This window comes from Haliotis asinina, chromosome 3 (genome assembly GCF_037392515.1).
Source record: "Haliotis asinina isolate JCU_RB_2024 chromosome 3, JCU_Hal_asi_v2, whole genome shotgun sequence".
Classification (NCBI taxonomy): domain Eukaryota; kingdom Metazoa; phylum Mollusca; class Gastropoda; order Lepetellida; family Haliotidae; genus Haliotis; species Haliotis asinina.
Window position 1 is genome coordinate 68,616,445 of NC_090282.1, and position 19,523 is coordinate 68,635,967.

Sequence of the window (19,523 nt, forward strand, 5' to 3'; positions counted from 1 at the left end):
AAGTAAATATCTTTACAATTTCATCATATCCATAGCCGTATTAGTTTTTTTACTCTATATTTTGTACACATTTGTGTCATATCGCATTTTGAAGTCAACAAACAATTGATTGACTATTATTCGTTCCACAACAGCAGTGCTATTTTCATATGTAATTGTTATCTCCCTTTCAAAGATGGCGGGAAATAGGATAACATTCAAGCACTTGACGTGAAACATTACTACACTTTGGTATTATTTCGATTGATCCGTATTGTATACTTGTCGCCAAAGTGAAATAAACATAACAGCACTTCTTTTGTGATTTTATGATATGAACAACAAATCGTTCTGTCATACAACCGAATGTGATATCCATGTCCAAAGTCACGTTTTGAGAAACTGTATTGTTTTTATGCGACTCGCACTTTCACACGCAGTGACGACTCATACAATGTTTTCCTTTCATTCGTGAAAATCCGGATTAGAATTAGTCTTCAGCAACCCATATGCCTGTCATAAAAAGTGATTAGGTGATTAATGGGATTGGGTAGTTAGTGTCGCTGACTTGGTTGACTCATGTCATCCAATCCTAATTGTGTATGCGTATGTTCATGCACTTGATCACTAGATTGCTTGGTCCCGGCTCGATTATCTACAGATGGCGGTAAAAGTTCCTCCCATTGCCCCATCCCAAATAATTTTGTATGTTGTTATATACTGGAATCCTTAGCAAAACCTAACACAACAATTACTAGAGGACTTACAAAAATAACTAATAGCCTTCAAATTAAGTACAGTATATAGGGTTGCACCACTTAGTTTTACCTCTGATGATCTGCATAAGAAAGAATAGGGGAACAGAAGGAACTCTTTCCCAGATGGCCGCCATATTGCTGGAATATTGCTGAGAGTAGCATTAAATAGAAAACTTTAAGACATTAATGTTCCAAATTGAATGAACTGGCACAAAATGAAAATCCATCGTAAAGTGATAAAGAACATTGATGAAGTGTCTATCAGAATCAACTTTTCAGGTAGATTTCTCAGGCTTTTGTATCCGTGGAATTCCCCTTTGTTCATGCCGAGCCAGTAAGCACTCAGAGACATAACATATCTTGTTTAACCTTAATTAATTCCATCTCTTGAATCCCAAGAGAGATTTTTTGAGAACTGAGAGAACGGAAACTCCAAAGATGTGTAGAAGGAATACACTTAAAGGAATATTGACAAACATTTCATTTACCCAAACAATAGTCACTGATGAGTTATTTCCTAAGTGAAAGATTTGTAGTAATTTCTTTCAGTTATTTTTTGTTTATGTAAGTATGTGTTTTCTTTTGCAGATCCTTTTTGTATAATGTGTTAAATAATACAGTAAGTATTGGTATTCCTTTGTAAATACCAGTTTACATTAATTGTCCATTGTATAGGGCCGGAAAGGGACAAGATAGTACTAATACTATTTAACGTTGTTTTAAAATTGATGATTTACCATAAATTTGCCCAATAATAATCAAATATTTATGTGTAATTTATCAATATTTTGGCCTCTTCTGAAGTTTGATTGGATGTATCAATGACATCCTTGATATGAATCATGTCTAAAGAGTGAGTCCCCTACAAATTCTACACGGCTTGTAATTAATTCACCTATTTTTATCTTATTCTTTACGTCTCAGCTGACAATCTGTGACTCAGGTGAAAAAGTAACACTTGTACTTTCATCATGTCTTCCAGTTTTTGTTTCCATCAGTACTTAACAAGTTGAAATAATCTATCAAAGTAGTTGTTTAATCCTTGTTACCCACATGCTTACTATAGTTATCATTTTTGTTAAATGTAATGAAATACCAGAACAATGAATCCTAAAATATGTTAGCTCTAGTGGCAGTTGATGCGTTATGACCATGACAGTCTTCGCATGTTGCTGTTGTATTTTGACAAGACTGGGACAAAGGTCTTCCAGTCTACTGTTACAAAAACGTTTAGTAGATTTTCTTGTCAACATTTGAACCATTATCATGAGAATGACAGTAGATTTATAATCAAAAATTTCATTAGACTTTGATGTGGGACTATTCTGTTTTAGCAAGGTCAAGAGAAGAAATTGCCATGGAAACTGACACCGATGAGCTGGAGGATGAGGAGGCTGACGATTGGCTTGATACGAGGTGGTCTGGAGCTGTTGACCCATTTTCAGTGGCACTTGGAGTTGCAGCATGTCGGGAAACTCTTTGCCATCCACCATCATCATCTTGTTCAACACAGCAACCCACCACATCAGGTACCAGTCTAAGCATAGTTTTAGTATTATTCCTTACAATCCTCTACTTAGTCTAACAAACCCTAGTAGGAAGTCGGGTCAGGTAACCTTTGCATGACCAATGACCGTCCAATCAAACGCTAGATGTCCGACCAGATTCAACCTGTAAGATGACAGTTACTGTTTAGGGATTGGCGGCCCTTACGAAATTCCCCAGTCACTGACACTGATCTTTCAATAAACAATAAACAAAAATCCACATAAAACACAGATATTTGACCTGCAGTGTATACAATTACTGCTTGAGAAGTATTAGATGAGCCAGTGCAGTGAATGCCTTTTTGACTAGCATCCGGGGCAAGTAATCTGGACAAATACACTTGGTTATTACATGCAATACATGCTAACCGTGGCGTGAAATCAATACTGCTGCTGTTTAACATGTATCTCGTACAGCGATTTAGTTCAGCAAAACACCATCACTACACGATTCGCACATGGAATTTGAACTTTTCAATATTTAGACGACAACCTGTTTCCGACTTGTTTCAAATGTAATGTTCTGAAGATTGTTCCCATATATGCAAATTGGGGTCATTTGTCAGGTCGTGGCTCATCTAATACTTTCTGATTGGTTTCTGATGAAATGATTACCATTAGTCAATATTTCCGCATGTTGATATCCTTGAATATTGACAAATGCTCTATTTTCAGCGACTGTTTACCCACTGTTAACAGTGTTACAAGTTCAAAAAGTGTGTGTGTAAAAATGACCGCTTTAGTTATTTGGTAAGCTGTGTCCTGATTGGTCAATCTCAAAGATAACCTAATGCAACCTCCTACTAGGGTTTGTTAGACTCAGTAGTGGAGTGTGATAAATAAGACTGAGACGAAGTTTACTTAACTATTCTGAGGGGCATTTAGAAATTGGAGTAGTATGGGAGGATGACAATATATGGATGAACAACTTCTTTATTGCTTTCTTGCTTTCATGGCAATAAAGAGGTTGTTCATCCATATATTGTCATCCTTTTTTAAGTTCTCCAACTTAATCTCTTGATCTCTGGATCAGGCACCATATGGCATCTCTTTGTTGAATTCTTAGTATTAAGATGTCAGCCCGAGAGAGCCACATTTGCAAATTACGTATTGTAGCTAAAGCCACGTTTCAAGTACAAATTTGTTCCCACAAAAGCCACAATTTGGAAGGGAATCATTACCATTTTTTCAAATAAGCACCACCCACTGATCTCAATGGACTAAAATTGTTTTAGTGACTTGTCCGTTGTGTTGTTGACATATGATGGGCAACTAATTTATTCTCATTGATGTTTTTAGTTAACATTTGTCTTTAAATGTTTGTTTTGTTCTTTCTTCTTTAATGTTGCATTCTCTACTTTTATTGTGGATTGTATTATCTTTATTTCTAGGTGTAGAATCTGTTCTGTAATAAATGATACATGTGAATGAGTCATTGTATGGAAAAGGACAATTTCAGCTTTTGCTCTTCAGAAAATGTTATTTGTATTTTTCTTTTTTTATGTCTTCATGTGAACTACTTTGGTTTGTATGATTTGTATATTGCAAAAACAGAGACTTTGGACAATAAATTTACATAAGTTTTTTTGTGACATTTCAACTTCAAACCAAAAATACAGATTTTGAAAAATCCAGATGTAAAGTTTTCTTGAAAATAGGTATGAGACGGAAAGAGTTGTCAGGCATCCTATATGTGACTGTTTACAAGTATAATTGTGCAATAAATGGTTATTCTTCTAATTCTATTATTATTATTTCTTTTTTATAGTTTTTAGCAGAAATGTGAACATAATAACTGAAACAACAATAGCTCTTGTCTCAAACAGTTATCAGAAAAAGACAAAATATTGAATTCTTTTAGCCCTCCTAAAGTTGAAATGCTTCAAAGAGATAGGTGGTTGTCTAATCATAAAGACACTAAAATCTCGATGAGTTAAATTGCTGGGGACCAAGCAATAAATTTGACTTTTCGATGTATTCCAGACAAAGCTATGTCTATGATGGCAGAAAAAAGTGTTGGGACCGAAAGGTACTTCAAGTTACGCTTAATATTCGAGACATCAGCATTCGACTCACCGGGATCTGACTGTAATTCGTAAAGTATGTTTGAGTATTTGCTAGTACCTGAGGCAGCCTGTTTGTCTTTGCATGTGTCTTTTGTCTATTGGTTTCATAGGTTCAGGTGTGTTTACTGTATTGGCTTCAAATGTTCAGGTGTGTTTACAGTATTGGTTTCAAACATTCAGGTGTGTTTACTGTATTGGCTCCATATGTTCAGATGTGTTTACTGTATTGGCTTCAAGTGTTCAGGTGTATTTACTGTATTGGTTTCAAATTTTCAGGTGTGTTTACTTATTGGCTCCATATGTTCAGGTGTGTTTACTGTATTGGCTTCAAGTGTTCAGGTGTGTTTACTGTATTGGCTTCAAGTGTTCAGGTGTATTTACTGTATTGGTTTCAAATGTTCAGGTGTGTTTACTGTATTGGCTTCAAGTGGTAAGGTGTGTTTATTGTATTGGTTTCAAATGTTTTAAGTGTGTTTACGGTATTGGTTTCAAATGTTCAAGTGTGTTTACTTTATTTGTTTCATGACAGTGTTGACCATGTGTCTTGCGTCCCCTGCAGGTGTCTGCTGTGACAGTATTTATGTGTCTACTGTGACATGTCCTCTGTTCCCTGGAAGTGTATACTATGACATGTCTTGTGTCCCTCTGGTGTCTACTGTAACAGTATTCATGTGTCTACTGTGACAGTGTTCACCATGTGTCTTGTGCCCCCAGGCAGGTGTCTACTATAACAGTATTTATGTGTCTACTGTGACATGTCTTGTGTCCCTGTAGGTGTTCCCCCCATTGTGATGTCGGCTGGTCAGGGTCCTGATCAGATGCTCACGAGGATGCAACTGAATGACAACAAGGCTGGCATGGATGGACTTGACAAGGAGAAGATCAACCAGATCATCTATGAGGCCAGCAAAGGTGACTTCATCGACCAAGTTGGGACTTGGTCAGTACTGAGCTCATCTGACTACAGTGTGTCATCCATAAGTGCAGGTTGTTAGTCCTTGTAGCTACAAGGCAGTGCAGTGTTCACACTGTTCGTTTATGAATGAAAGTCAACTACTGAACTATAGATAGTCACACATACTCTTGGTTCATTGATAGTTTTTTGTTTCTTCCACAGATTAATTACTATTGGACATTCAAAGTTGTGTTTACAATTTAGGGTCCAAATACTTTGAGAATGAGAAGAAGAAGGAGGAGCAGGTCCAGCAGAGGATTGAGGAACTGAGGCTGAAGCAGTCAAAGATAACAGAGCTCCAGCTGAAGCAGGGCCTGGTGGAGGTGAGGTCACACCGTAGACAACTTTACAATCTTTCTGGTCTTTTGGGTTTCTGTCTGGTCTCTCTTATGAAACACAGGTATCTTGTCAAAACTTCCACATCCCAAAACTTCCACAGCTTATAACAACAACAACAACAACAACAACAACAACAACAACAACATTTCAGGTTGACTGCACACACATTGGCATACTGATTACCTCTTTCTGTAATGGTTTAGCCCATTAATCACCCAAAAAAGTAGTGGATCCTCTGTGGAATAGCCACAAGGACAGTAAGGATTTTGTGCTAAATGTGTATCAACAAGGTGAGAGTTCAAATGGAGTCAAGAGTCCAAGATGGAGTTTGCACAGTATTATTTGACAATGGCATGATCTAAAGTTTGCATACTTTTTGAAATTTGCACTCAGAGGTCCAAAGTTTGTGAACTGTTTACACCTAAAAAGGACATGACACGAAAAACAATCGTGTTCCAGTCCAAGTAAAACTTAGCCTCAGTACTTTTCGTTACACGCTGCTACTGTGTCTAACAAAACCTTATGTGAGGTTGCGTCAGGTAACCTTTGAAATTGACCAATCAGAATATAGATCACAGCTTACCAAATCGCAAAAGTGGACATTTGCACATACCTTTCGAACTTTTTATCTCGAATAGGTTCGTACCCGAACTATTGTGAATGCTATGGAGTGTATGCTCGCTTCCTGGTGACGCACACAGCTTGCATTACAACCATGACAACAGAGAGTAAACAGTCGCTGATAATAGTGTTGTTGGCAGTATTCAAGGATGTCATCTTGCGGAAATATTAGTTAATGGTAACCATGTCAACAGAAACCCAAAAGTGTATATACTGCAGGTCAATTAACTATGTTATATGCAGTTTTTTGTTTGTGGAGAGATCTGTGTCAGTGAAATGAATATTCTGTATGTCCCTCCAATCCCTAAATAGTAGCTGAAGTAGTAGTAGTAGTTAAATCTTTTCAACTGTCTTGCGTTTGATTGGACGGTCATAGGTCACTCACAGGTTACCTGACACGACCTTCTACTAGGTTATGTTAGACTCAGTGGTGGAGTGTAACGAATAACTCTGAGACTAAGTTTGATTTCACTGTCATGTGATCAGGATCATTATCTGTTGTTTCAGTTCAGTGCACTTCCCGGACTATTCTATTACCTAAAAAGGGGAGATGAGGAGTTGTTTAACAATGTGTGGTAGTATTGGGTTGTGGATGTATTGAGATGTGGACATTTGGGGATAGAACCAAGACACAGGCTGTTATAATGTTATTTATCATTAACAAGTGTTTCCATGGTTACAGGCAAATCGACTTTTGGAGGAGCTGGAGATGTCTCGAGATCTGAGTCATACCATCGTCCATATTGACATGGATGCGTTTTATGCTGCCGTGGAGATGAGAAACAATCCCTCCCTCAGGAACAAGCCTATGGCTGTAGGAGGGATGTCCATGCTGGTGAGTTCTCATCACATCGGTGTGCCAAATTTTGGCTGGTCCTGTGGTTCTTGGCTAGTAAAAATTCATTAGGACCAGGATAGGGTCCTGGTGGCCAGTGAATTTTGTATTGATAGTTAAGTAAATTTACAAATGTAATTTTGGACCAGTGAAGTACAGCAAGGACCACTGGTTATTGGCTACTCACTGGTCCTTTGGCAAATGGGAAATTGAAAGGTTTGTCCCATGTACATGTGTTGCTGGTGAGTGTCTCATCACATGCTTTGCTTGTGAGTGTGTCATCACATGTGTTTGCTGTTGAGTGTTTCATCACATGTGTTGCTGGCGAGTGATTCTTGAATCACTTATCTTGATGGTGAGAGAATCTGAGAAAGCGTCTTGGTGGCTATTGAATGAATGAGTGAGGCAGTATTCCACCTACCGGTATATGGTGGTGGTGGTCTGTAAATAATCAAGTCTGGACTAGACAGTCCAGTGATCAGCAGCATGAGCATCACATGAAGGAGTCATACATCTGATGTTGCTGGTGAGTCAGACATCCCATGTTCCTGGTGAATCACACACTCCATGTCACACATTGTCGCTCATCACTTGTTGATGAGTCAGACATTGCATGATGCTGGGGAGTCTTACATCACATGTTCTGATGTGTTGCTTATCTTATATTGCTGGTATGTCTCCCTATGTATTGTCAGCTGATACTCTCACTGCCCCTTGTTTCAGTCCACTTCCAACTACCACGCCCGCAAGTATGGAGTGAGAGCAGCCATGCCTGGGTTTATTGCCAAGAAGCTGTGCCCACACCTTGTCCTGGTCGAGCAAAACTTTGAAGAGTACACCGCTGTTAGCAAACAGGTGAGGGAGATCCTTGCCGACTATGATCCCAACTTTTCTCCCATGAGCCTTGATGAAGCCTACCTTGATATCACAGAACACCTAAATCAGAGAGCAAACCTCACCGACCTGCAGAGATCATATCTGGTCAGGTCATGTGATGAAGTGGGACCTCCATGGTGTGGGTGTGATCTGAATGAAATCCTAAGGGGCAGAGTTGTAGGGGTCTCCCTGCCAAAACAAGCTGATCATGACAAGAAGGTGCTAACTGACAAGTCAAACAAGCACCTGCAAGATGACCCGTCAAACAAGCACCTACAAGATGACCAGTCAAGCAAGCACCTGCAAGGAGGAGAGACTAGCTGCTCAAACAGGTGTCCAGTGTGTGGCAAGATGTTTCCCCAGTATAGTGTTGAGGTGTTTGGACAGGGTGTGGAGGAAGCTGTGAGGGAGATGAGGTGTCGCATTCAGCAGAAGACACAGCTCACAGCAAGTGCAGGTAACATCAATTTTAGTGGACTAACAATTATGCTATGTACAAGTCTGACAGCCATTGGTCCAAGTTCCATTATGCCATTGAAGATCACCGTTACAGTTGGTCTTCAAAAACCCTTGCTGATCATAAAGAGGCGACAAACGGGGTCAGCTGGTATATCGCTGAGTACAGTATGTGATTTTCATTGTCCAAAGTATCATTATGTATTGTGGTCTCCATTGTTTGATTGTCATCCAGACCCATGAAGGTCTGGGGTAGAATAGTCGTTCAGGAACTATGCTTGTTGCAAGAGGCAACTAATGGGATCAGGTGGTCAGGCTCATTCACTTGGGTGTCAAATGTCATCAGTTCCCAACAGCACAGATCGCTGCTACTGTTGTTGATCACTGGATTGTCTGGTCCACTCCCAATCATTTCCAACCACTGCCATATTGCTGGAATATTGCAGCATAAAACTAAACTAAACTCACTCACTTGATTGTCCCAAGGATTGTATTATGTTGTCATATGTATTGTAACATTGTTATCTTAGGTATTGCACCAAACACTATGCTGGCCAAGGTGTGCTCTGACCGCAACAAACCTAATGGTCAGTTCCGCATCCTCCCTGACAGACAGGAAGTGATGGACTTCATAGGAGCTCTGCCCATCAGAAAGGTAGGCATTTTAGCACAATAGTGGAGGAGGATAAAAATCAGCTCTAATATAGATATGTTATTTAAAAGAATTCTAAAATGTTCCAGATTCTTTTCTCATTTCAGTGGTAACAATCCAATATTATTCTAGGATATTTACCTAGCACATTCATCAAGGCAACTAGTACATGCTCAAGGCACTGGTACTTTTTCCCCTCGAACACTCGGTATCAATCTCAACAACATGTTGTATAACCAGTCTCAACTCCCTGGTGATCATTCATATCTTGCAAGCACTAGGCACACCAAATTATTTTCTCATCCTTATGAGGTGCCCATTCAGAGCTGGGTGGACTGGAACACATAGCCCTAGTTTAAAAAGGTTTGGGTTCCTGGTCATACATGGGCTTGATCCCGACACCTCAAGCTTCCTGGATCACTGGCCTGGTGCTTTAGCCAGCTCGCCCATCATACCCCCACAATACATTCTCATACCTAGTTACTTTCATTCCCCACTATGCCGGATATTGTGTGCTGCAGATACCTGGAATTGGTAAAGTGTCTGAGACAATGCTGCGGTCGCTAGACGTGGTCAACTGCCAGGACCTGTTTGAGAAGCGTGGCCTCTTGTATCACCTGTACTCCTCTGTGGCTTTCAACCACTTCATGCACATCTGCCTCGCCATTAGCAGCACTGCTGTGGAGAGGTCAGTACCATCTGTAGGGAAATAGAGCTTGGCTAGAATCCCCTGCCCTTAGCTTTCTAATGCTGTTTGAAAGAGTGATTAAGATTGACTGTAAACCGCTACACCTTGCCACCACTATAAATACTGAATAGTGAGGGGTCCCAGTTGAAACTGGTTGATGGCAGCAAACTCTCTTGATATATTCTGAACTGATATATTTTAGAGGCATTTAATAGCACTCCCTATCTGAACCACAAGTAGTAAACATTTTTCTGTCATGTTAGCTTTGCTGAAAATGTTTAAAGAAACTACTCATCATTCTCATAGTATGTCATCCACAATATCTCCATACCCTGGCGATATCAAGGATGGTAGTATGTATCTGTGAAGAAACTTGTGGGTTTGAATCTGAGTTTGTCTCAGATAAGTTACGAGGTTTAGCTGCATTATTTCCCTCTTTCTTCCCCTTTCAAGTCATAATGGTATAAATAAGAATGTGTACTTCTACAGCGCTTATTTACGTACACTAATGACAATTCATTATTATTCTACATAGCCCAAGCTGGCTTGGAGGCACTTGAAGGTATAGTCACATGACTTATTACACCGGGTAAACAAAGGCAATTTTTAACAAACTCACTTGCTAAAGTAAAGGCGAGACCACATCTATCACTTGTGCTTTGTTGTGGGGCAGGAATGAAGTCCTAGAAACTTGCAGCTGTGAAACATGGGCACCCATCCAACATTGCTTTACTTCAGCTGATATGTGACCCGAGCTCTATACACAGGAGCACACATCAGCACCAAGTTGACACACCATGCAGTGTTTTAGAAGATTCACCTATGGCCTGTACTAAATTTACCAGTCTGTCACAATGTGCTGCAGTTGGTTTTTAAATGAAGGCTGAAGAGTTATGTCACAGCCTGCAGCATCTGAAGCCTGCGAGTTTCAAACCAGCCTATTGTTTTGTTTTGTTTCCAATTCTGCCATCATGACATTACTTTATTAGAAGGGTTACTGTTAAAGCAGGTGTAAACCCAAATCACTGAGTACAGACTGTACTGTAGACAGTTTCACCATGTTTCCACAAAATCAATTAGCAAAGGCTATGGCGAAGAGAGAAGTTGTTATTTGCTAAAGACCGGTGTTGACATTCCAATGCACCAAGCACTGAAATGCCAGTGAAACTCTAAATTATTGTAACATGATGGGTGATGGATGATTCCAGGTCGTTAATGAAGAAAAAATATGGGAAAGAATCTAGTTGAAAAATAGAAAAGACGTAATTTACTGAAGACAACAAGGGCCTGAAAATATTTGAAACTGCCAACCCCATACAAGAACAACCGACACTGCTGGCGAGCAATTATTTTGAATGCTCTTTTGAATCCACTGTTGTTTAAAGCTGTACATTTAATGTCCATTGATGTTTGTATTTTCAGAGACAGTGAACGAAAAAGCATAAGTACAGAACGGTAAGATTGTCTCTGTATGATTTTACCTAGTTGAAAATTTATGCTATGAAGCAGTGAAGTGGGCCAATCTATGACGTGATATTTTACCAGTCTCAGTAGTGCCATTGTACAAAGCAAAAGACTGCTTTTGTACAAAACAGTCTTTGTGGTAAGGTGATCATAATACCAGCAATGATTCACCCAGACCTCGTTTCCATTTGCTTTTCAATATTGGACCCACGATCATTTTCAATTTGATTCTTCATACATTCAGAAACTCAGACCTCAGAACTCCTAGAGTCAGGACTTTTTAGCATGAAATTCATAGTCAGCTGGCAATGTTTACTAATAACAATTCTCATTGCATAATTACCCCTGCCCCAGCATCAGCCAAACCCGTTTTGCCTTGTTTTAGTGCTGAAAACTGCCTGAGTTGAAGTCAAAATTACGTTCTTGCTGTGTGGAAATAGTTTTAACAGGTATTCAAATATCGAATTGAAATAGTGGTATTGTTCTCTGACACAACATATCTCATTCCAGGACATTCAGTGAACTTAGTCGGCCTGGTGATCTGTACAAGAAGTGTTCTGAGCTGTGTGCTGCCCTGGTGGAGGACTTGGGGCAGCAGGAAGTGAGGGTAAGTAACTCTGCTTGTGCTATATATTCTTAAAAAAAAGTAGGGGAACTGTACTTCCAGTGTATGATTGTCGAATTTGAGAGATATATGGGATTGAATCAATATTGATATAATAATAATGGATGTATTTTTTACTTACCTCACCATAGGTCTATAGCATATTACCTCAAGCTTCGCTTAGGAGATCTGACGGAGTTGAATTGCTATTCAATCTTGAATGGTTACCTCGCAAACGATAACTGTCAGGATACGGAAGTATCTGGATCTGGATTTATTACAGTTTTTGTGCACGACACATCTCTTTTGTGAGGTTTCTAAAGGCTTGAAGTCCGGCAAGGTCCCATACCCGTACTGCTAGGACTATGCTGCTGTGGCCTGCTCCCTACTGCAGCATTGTGCAGTGTGCTCGAGTCTATCTATTCCAGAATTAAAGTGTCTGAGACAATGCTGCGGTCGCTAGACGTGGTCAACTGCCAGGACCTATAGGCCTATACCTACACCGATGCCTGTACCAATACCTACGCCTATGCCTGTACCAACGTCTACGCCTGTACTGACGCCTATACCTATACCTGCACCGATGCCTGTACCAATACCTACGCCTATGCCTGTACCAACGTCTACGCCTGTACTGACGCCTATACCTATACCTGCACCGATGCCTATGCCAATGCCTATGCCTATACCGACGCCGACCCTTACCACCCAACCGGGAAGTCGATTTAGCAAGACCTCACGCTCTTATGCACGCGGAGTTGCAGTGGATTTTTAGAGTGCTACATTGATGACATCAGGTGCATCTCTAAAACTGGCTGCACCTTCGACTTGGGCTCCTTGTAATCCCGGGCATTACAGGGACGACACAGAGGGAGGAGCGCATCTGTGTGCCGGCGCCGGCGCCAATCTGCGCATCCCAAGCTACTGTCACTCCAAGCTTAAAGAAGTCGGCACTAGGTTCGGGCGCACTAGCGTTTGGAGTGCCACGGGGCGGTGTGACTGTGGCTAGTGATAGGATGAGAACAGGACGATTAGGCGTCGGGTCTCGATCCAGAAGTCCGTGGAGTAGTTCATCCGGTATTTTGTCACCGGATCGTTTGGGCAGATCCCTCCACCGCAGACGCAGGAGTTGGCGTTCGCAGTCCTGTTCTGCGTCATCACCTCCTGTCAGACAGGCGCCGGTCAACAATTTCTTGAAATTCGGATGACGAACAATACACTCTCTCCAGACTGTGAGGAGGACCCTGCACAATTGGAGGAGGAAGAAGGATTGTACCTGTCATTGTCTGCTATTTATGATTGGATAGCTGATAGGCTCCCTGAGTGCCCCTCCCCTACATCAGGGGTAGACAGTGCCAGGGCTATTAGGGTGGAACCCGAACTGATGATTCCGCCTCATCCTATGGTGGCTGATGCCATTTGGGCGGTGTTGGACGAAGCCATCAAAAGACTATCTTCCTCCACCTCTTAAAAGGTTCAGGACTCCATATTACAAGCAACTGACACGGAGTTGCGGCGCATCCTAAAACCTATATCAGCATTAGCATCAGCTACTTCAGCGGCGGCTGTAGACCTAACGTAACTCAACGAGTTCCAATTGGCACATCTGTTGCCACTATTCCTATGGCAAGGAATGTGCAATGTGTTACATGACCTGTTAGGACAGGTCCGGACAGTGCTGGCAATGACGACAGTCGTGCGCAGGATGGGGTTTTTTTGATGCATGTTTATGGCAGGAAGAGTTTAAACGGCGTCTGATTAGAACTCCTTTCTCCTCATAAGCCATCTTCGGGAATGCCATTCTTGAGGTGTACAAGGAACATGCTGTATTAACGAACATGGAGGTATCTTTGTCATCATTGGAAGCCCTCTTATCTGCCTTACGTGATAAAACGGGAATGCACGACAGAGGCAAGAGGCGCCCCCCCCCGGAGATCCAGATACTTCTGTATCCTGACAGTCGTCAATTGCGAGGTAGCCATTCAAGATGGAATAGCAATTCAACTCCGTCAGATCTCCTAAGCGAAGCTTGAGGTAATATGCTATAGACCTATGGTAAGGTAAGTATTTAGATATCTAAAATATTTAGATTTTAACAACTTGAGAATGCATCACCTCATGGATTTCATTCAATGCACACCTGTTCATTCAGTTATCCCCCTTGTTAGGTTATTGGGGTATGCCATGAAAATTTCAGGTTTACAATTTTCAGTCAGTAGTGTGTGATTTGAACCTGAAAACCTGGACCACGTAAAGATGCATGAAAATAATTGGAAAAAATGGTCTACAGTGATTTATGGACCTGCCTGAAAAACGTCAAGATTCATAATGGCACCCCATGCATGTGTAGGAGGCTCCCATGTTGTGCATGTGCTTAACATGCATTGTGTTTGTGTGTGGTGATAACGTGAAATGATGCAGCATACACAAGATGAATGTCATTGTAATGTTCCTCAATGGGTTTCCTACTCTTTTTTTGAAGACTATATATGGACAAGCTTTATGGATCAACAACTCCTCTATTCAGATGATGCAATGTTTCTATACATATGTATCATGTCAGTCACTACATGTGTTCTTAAGCATCAACCTTTAACGAAAGAAAATTGCTCCACACTAGTTACTACAAATACCTGTTCAGATGTTTCTGATTTCAGGGTAAGACAGTGAGTATCAAAATCAAGACGGTGAAGTTTGAGGTAAAGACCCGGGCTCACAGTCTTCCTCACCACACAGCTGAATACCAGGACATCTTTGCCGCGGCCCGGGAGCTGCTCAGGGTGGAGATTCAAGCTGTGCAACCTCAGGCACTCCGACTCAGACTTATGGGTATGTCACTTCACTTCATGGGTTCTGGCCTTCGGAAAACAAAATTCACCTCTCAACAAAGGTGGTGGGGTAACCTAATGGTTAAAGTATTCGCTCATCACGCTAAAGACCCAGGTTTGATTCCCCTCTGTGGGTTGTGGGTGCAGAGTGTGAATCCTATTTGCAGTGTCCCCCACCAAGAAGTTGCTGGATTATTACTAGAAGTGGCGTAAAACTAAACTCACTCACTCCACCTCTCAACAACCACATGTCAAATATTGAGTGTACGGTTCCTTAGTTAATGGGGCCATGTGGGAGCCTTGTGGTTAAAGCGTTTGCTCATCAATCACTAATGCTACTCAATGCATATGGGCATATGTACAGTCAACATGTTTGACTTGGACTTAGCTTGGTGTCTGTGGTTGTCATATTGCTGGAATATTGCTAAAAACAGTGCACAACTCACTCACTTTGGCATGCAGGTTGTAATGACTGATTTGATTTGATTGTTTCTGTAATGTTTGAGTTGTATTAAATGGATCCTCTAAAGGCTGTTTCTAAATGTTGATCCCAGGTGTTAGATTATCCAACCTCCTTCATCAGAGTCAGTGCGCTACAAAACGTCAAGACACGATTACAGGACTGTTCAAGAAGATGGCAGCCAGGAGCCCCCAGAAGACTCAGCCATTAGATTCTGTCCATCATATTGATTCTGGGCAAATGGACCTTCCCCAACTTCCAGTCTATTTCAGTGATGGACCTGGTGATGAAGTCCCCGACACACAAAGTCAAGATGGTGCAAGACCTGATGATAAAGACGTTGAGAAGGAATGTTCAGAAAAAGGAAGTATAGCTGAGCTTGCTTCAGTCACAAGAAAACCTAAACCTGTTAAAGGACGATCTAGAAATACCAGAAAGAAAACAAATCCTAAAACACATTCACAGTCAGGAGCACTGGCAGATCTTGTAGGGACAGACGTTGGTAAGAAAACGTCAATGGTTGAAGTGAACAATCACACATTTAGTGATGTCCAGAGTCATCTGGGATCTGGGAGAGGGAAAGCCCCAGGACAGAAGGGCAAGAGGAAACAACAGCCTGATCCGGACATCGACTGTCTTCCGTCTGAACAAAGTGGAGAATCTTCTGGTTATGAGAGTGCAAAACAGTCAGAGCACTGGCCATCTACAGGTCAATGTGCAGACATGTCAGGCCATCATCATGGAGATTCTGGTATTGCACCATCACCTGATGTTTCTGCTAAGACTGATCCTTCTGCTGGAAGTTCTTGCAAGGATGATCAGAGTCTCAAGGTTTTCCAGTGTCCTGTGTGTCAACAAGAAGTAGAGTGCAAGAACCTTAATTACTTCAATGATCATGTTGATGTCTGCCTCTTCAGACAAATCTCATCTCAAGAGAAGAATCACCAGGAGAATATAGTCACAGCTGATGGGGAAGATCACGACAAGGATGGTGGTGAAGGACACACTGATGTAGCCAGAGCTTCAGAGAGGGGTCACACACCAATTAAGCATGCCATTCCAAAGTTTCCTCAACTGGAAACAAACAATAATGAAATTTTAAAGATGGTTGATTCTTTTGAGTCTTCTCAGCAAAATGCATCCAAAAATAACCCAGTATTGTCTGTGATGGTTTCATCCCACCTGGGAGATAGAGCAGCTGACTGGCAACTGTCCACACTGAAGGAGATTGACACTGGTGGCTCCCATATGCCAACTGAAGGGACTATTCCTGAAGCTGACCAAGGTGAGGTGAATGCTGTCCAGGATTCTGGTTCTCATCCAGTACCTGATCAGGCTGTTCCACAGCTGGAGGCTGAGTTCTATACCTGTCCAATCTGTAATGTGGAGAAGATTGGGTGTAGCCTGGAGGACTTCAACGAACATGTGGACTCATGTTTGAGCAGACGAGCAATCAAGCAGATCCTTGAGGAGCAGAAGATAAATGAATCTCCAACCGGAAAGAGGTAAATACTCTACGGGTTTGTCTAAATTTAGATTAACCTATTTGAGTCCAAGGTAAAATTGCACAGAATATGGCAACTAATATTTTTCAGCTAAATGATTATGAAACATGACCTGTTAAAGTAACTCTTATAAGATACATTTGAAATGTGTGGTCAGACTGTGTTATTTTTAAAGGAATGTGTGATCAAACTGTTATTTTTCAGCGAATGTGTGGTTGGACTGTTATTTTTCATTGAAAGTATGATCAGACTGAGGTATTTCTCAGTGAATGTGTAGCTGGACTGCATTGTTTTTCAGTGAATGTGTGGTCAGATTGCTCTATTTTTCAATGAATGTGTGTTTGGACAGTATTATTTTTCAGTGAATGTGTGGTTGGACTGTGTTATTTTTCAACAAATGTGTGGTTGGACTGCTTTATTTTTCAATGAATGTGTGGTTGGTCTGTGTTAATACAAGGGTAGTGCTATTTTTCAGAGCATTTTCATTTGCAGAAGGTTTTTCATTTTCTACCCGATGAAGGAGAGCAGTTGAAAAGACCGAGGGCTCTTGCGAATGATAACGCCCTGAAAAATAGCGTTACCGTTAATATAACTAAACTGAATAGAATTTTTAATAAAATAAGAATAAAAACAATGGCATTGGTTTATAAGCATTTACTGATAGCAACAAACAACGGAGGTCACTGACACATTTTACAAATACAGACACGTTATAGAACAACACAGATGACATCACTAGTTAGCTGTCACTTTGTTGGAATGTTGCTAAAACAAGCTATTATGTCGACCTGCTCCATATACCATCATGCTCAGATTAGTCACTGTATTTTAGGACATTGGCCTATTGTCCACTAAAAATATTGGAAACATTCTTGCTTTTTGAAATTTGGTTGTGATGCAGAAGAATGTCCACAAACCACATAACTAACTGTTTGATCCACCCTTTGAAGACGTGACTTAGCATTCTAATTTACACCGCGCCCTTTCACCATGGCCGCATAATAGTTGAAATTGACACACTGTCCCTTAACCTTATGGGTTTGATTGGCACACTATAAAAATTATTTGACTTATATCAATCATGTAAAAACACACCTCTCCAAACTCTTTAATATTTACAACATATTTTCACAAATCAGAGTGATACATCGGCATTCATAATACCCGCAGTGCTGTACATGATTTCTCACATCTAATGTGGTGCCCATAATGAGTGTTAAAGCAAAATGACTGGTGCACTTTGTTTGAAAAGTGGTAAATATAATGTTTTCCCTGATGGAGTTGATAATTTCCACACTTCCACACTCAAGAGACATACTGACAGTGCCAACCATAAACTTGCTGTGCAAGCTGAATGGTTGAAGGGACAAATGAAAATGGCAGTGAAAAATAGGCTTCATGGTAAAGAAAAGGCAGCAATTCAATTTAAAATAACACTTTAATTCATACAACTGAACAGTTATTTGCATGACAAATTTATTAAAATTGCAGAGTGAATGCATTGTCTCCCTTGTCTTTTCTGATGGCCCACCTACAACGGCAAATGTCCTATTTTGATCAACTATGGGCCAAAGGCCTCTTCTTCTGAAAAGTAAATTTGACACTGAGCATTTGTTGTCAGCCTAGCTTGTAAAATGTGATTAACAGGAATAGGTGGCTCTCTGATTTGTTAATTGCATGTCATTGCAAGCCTATGGTATAGATTGATGCTCATGATATCAGTCCCTGGATTGTCCAGACTTGATTATTTGCAAACTGCCTTGATATTGGGGGATGTTGTGTTACACTGCAAACAAATGTCTCAACCAAAAAACTGTATGCTCCCTTCCCCAGATCCTCCTCGTCTTCCTCGTCTACATCTCCATCACAGCCTCCTCCATCCAAGAAGAAGAGGTCTGTTTGTGGGCAGATGAAAACCATTGACTCCTTCTTCAAGCCATAACCAAGTGGCCGTACACAACCGTCACTCAGGCCTTGAACACATCAAAGGAGAACATGCATAATCAGCAAATCCTTCAATCCTTGAACACAAGACCTGAGACTGTGAACTCCTTCAAGCCTTGAGTCTGTGATCTAAAAACTATCATACTGGCCTTGAATAGTGTTGAGGATCATTTATCAAATTTAGGTCACTATGGCTATGTTTGTAAATGTACAAAAAATAAATAAAAAACATGTTGTTCTTTCCAGGCTTATTAAAGCTGTGCAAAATGCATTTCCTTAAGGCATATCTTTATAATATGACTAGTATATTAGGAGCATAAATTTCTACAAGATAATTCAATCCTGACTTTACAAGGCAAGAGACCATGAATGATCATCAACTTGTCATATCTTAAAGACAGGCAGTGGGGGGCCTGGTTGTCAAAAGCACTGCACTTTTGGAGTTGCATCCCTTGGGTTACCAGGATGTCATGATCATGGTTTAAGACTCTAGTCCGGTTTTCTTGGTTTATTAATCTGATATGCTATGATAGAACTGGACAAAATGTATGATGCACCCTCAACATTGAATCATGCGGAACTTACACTTCATATAAATGGAGATTGTTGTCCAAACTTTATTGGTTGTTTTCTTTTGATAACTTTATCTTACATACATACCAAATAATTTGCGTCTTTCAACACATGGATAAAATAAAGGTTTGAGTAAACATATATCATGTTTCATTTGTATTCTTTAATGTGTTTCGATTGATATGAAAAAAGAACTTGATCCGTGTCAGTCTCCTGAAGTTGTGTACAAGCCAGGCACGGAACGATATCCCCAGGAAGCAGTCGTAAAATCTCAAAGTTCTTCATCTGCATCTTGGATTGTACTCTCTGCGTCCGTGAAACACGTGTATTCTAATGTGTGAAGAAAAGTTATTAAAGGCAGAACCTCACACCA

General features: G+C 40.7%; 1 protein-coding gene across 2 annotated transcripts; it reads left to right on the top strand.

The window, feature by feature from the left end:
- The first annotated feature begins 147 nt into the window (after positions 1-147).
- On the top strand, positions 148-19,291 carry LOC137278351 (DNA polymerase kappa-like). 2 transcript variants are annotated; one of them, XM_067810637.1, is made up of 14 exons: positions 161-231; positions 1,326-1,356; positions 2,072-2,266; positions 5,125-5,262; positions 5,510-5,628; positions 6,948-7,100; positions 7,824-8,433; positions 8,963-9,087; positions 9,606-9,772; positions 11,195-11,227; positions 11,747-11,843; positions 14,498-14,669; positions 15,223-16,633; positions 18,467-19,291. In XM_067810637.1, exons 3-14 carry the CDS (start codon positions 2,095-2,097, stop codon positions 18,573-18,575), a joined length of 3,306 nt encoding a protein of 1,101 aa, XP_067666738.1. In that variant the 5' UTR covers positions 161-231; positions 1,326-1,356; positions 2,072-2,094; the 3' UTR covers positions 18,576-19,291. The 2 variants fall into 2 exon arrangements, with proteins under 2 accessions (XP_067666739.1, XP_067666738.1); XM_067810638.1 differs by lacking the exon at positions 1,326-1,356 and having other exon boundaries at positions 148-231.
- Positions 19,292-19,523: the final 232 nt, after the last annotated feature.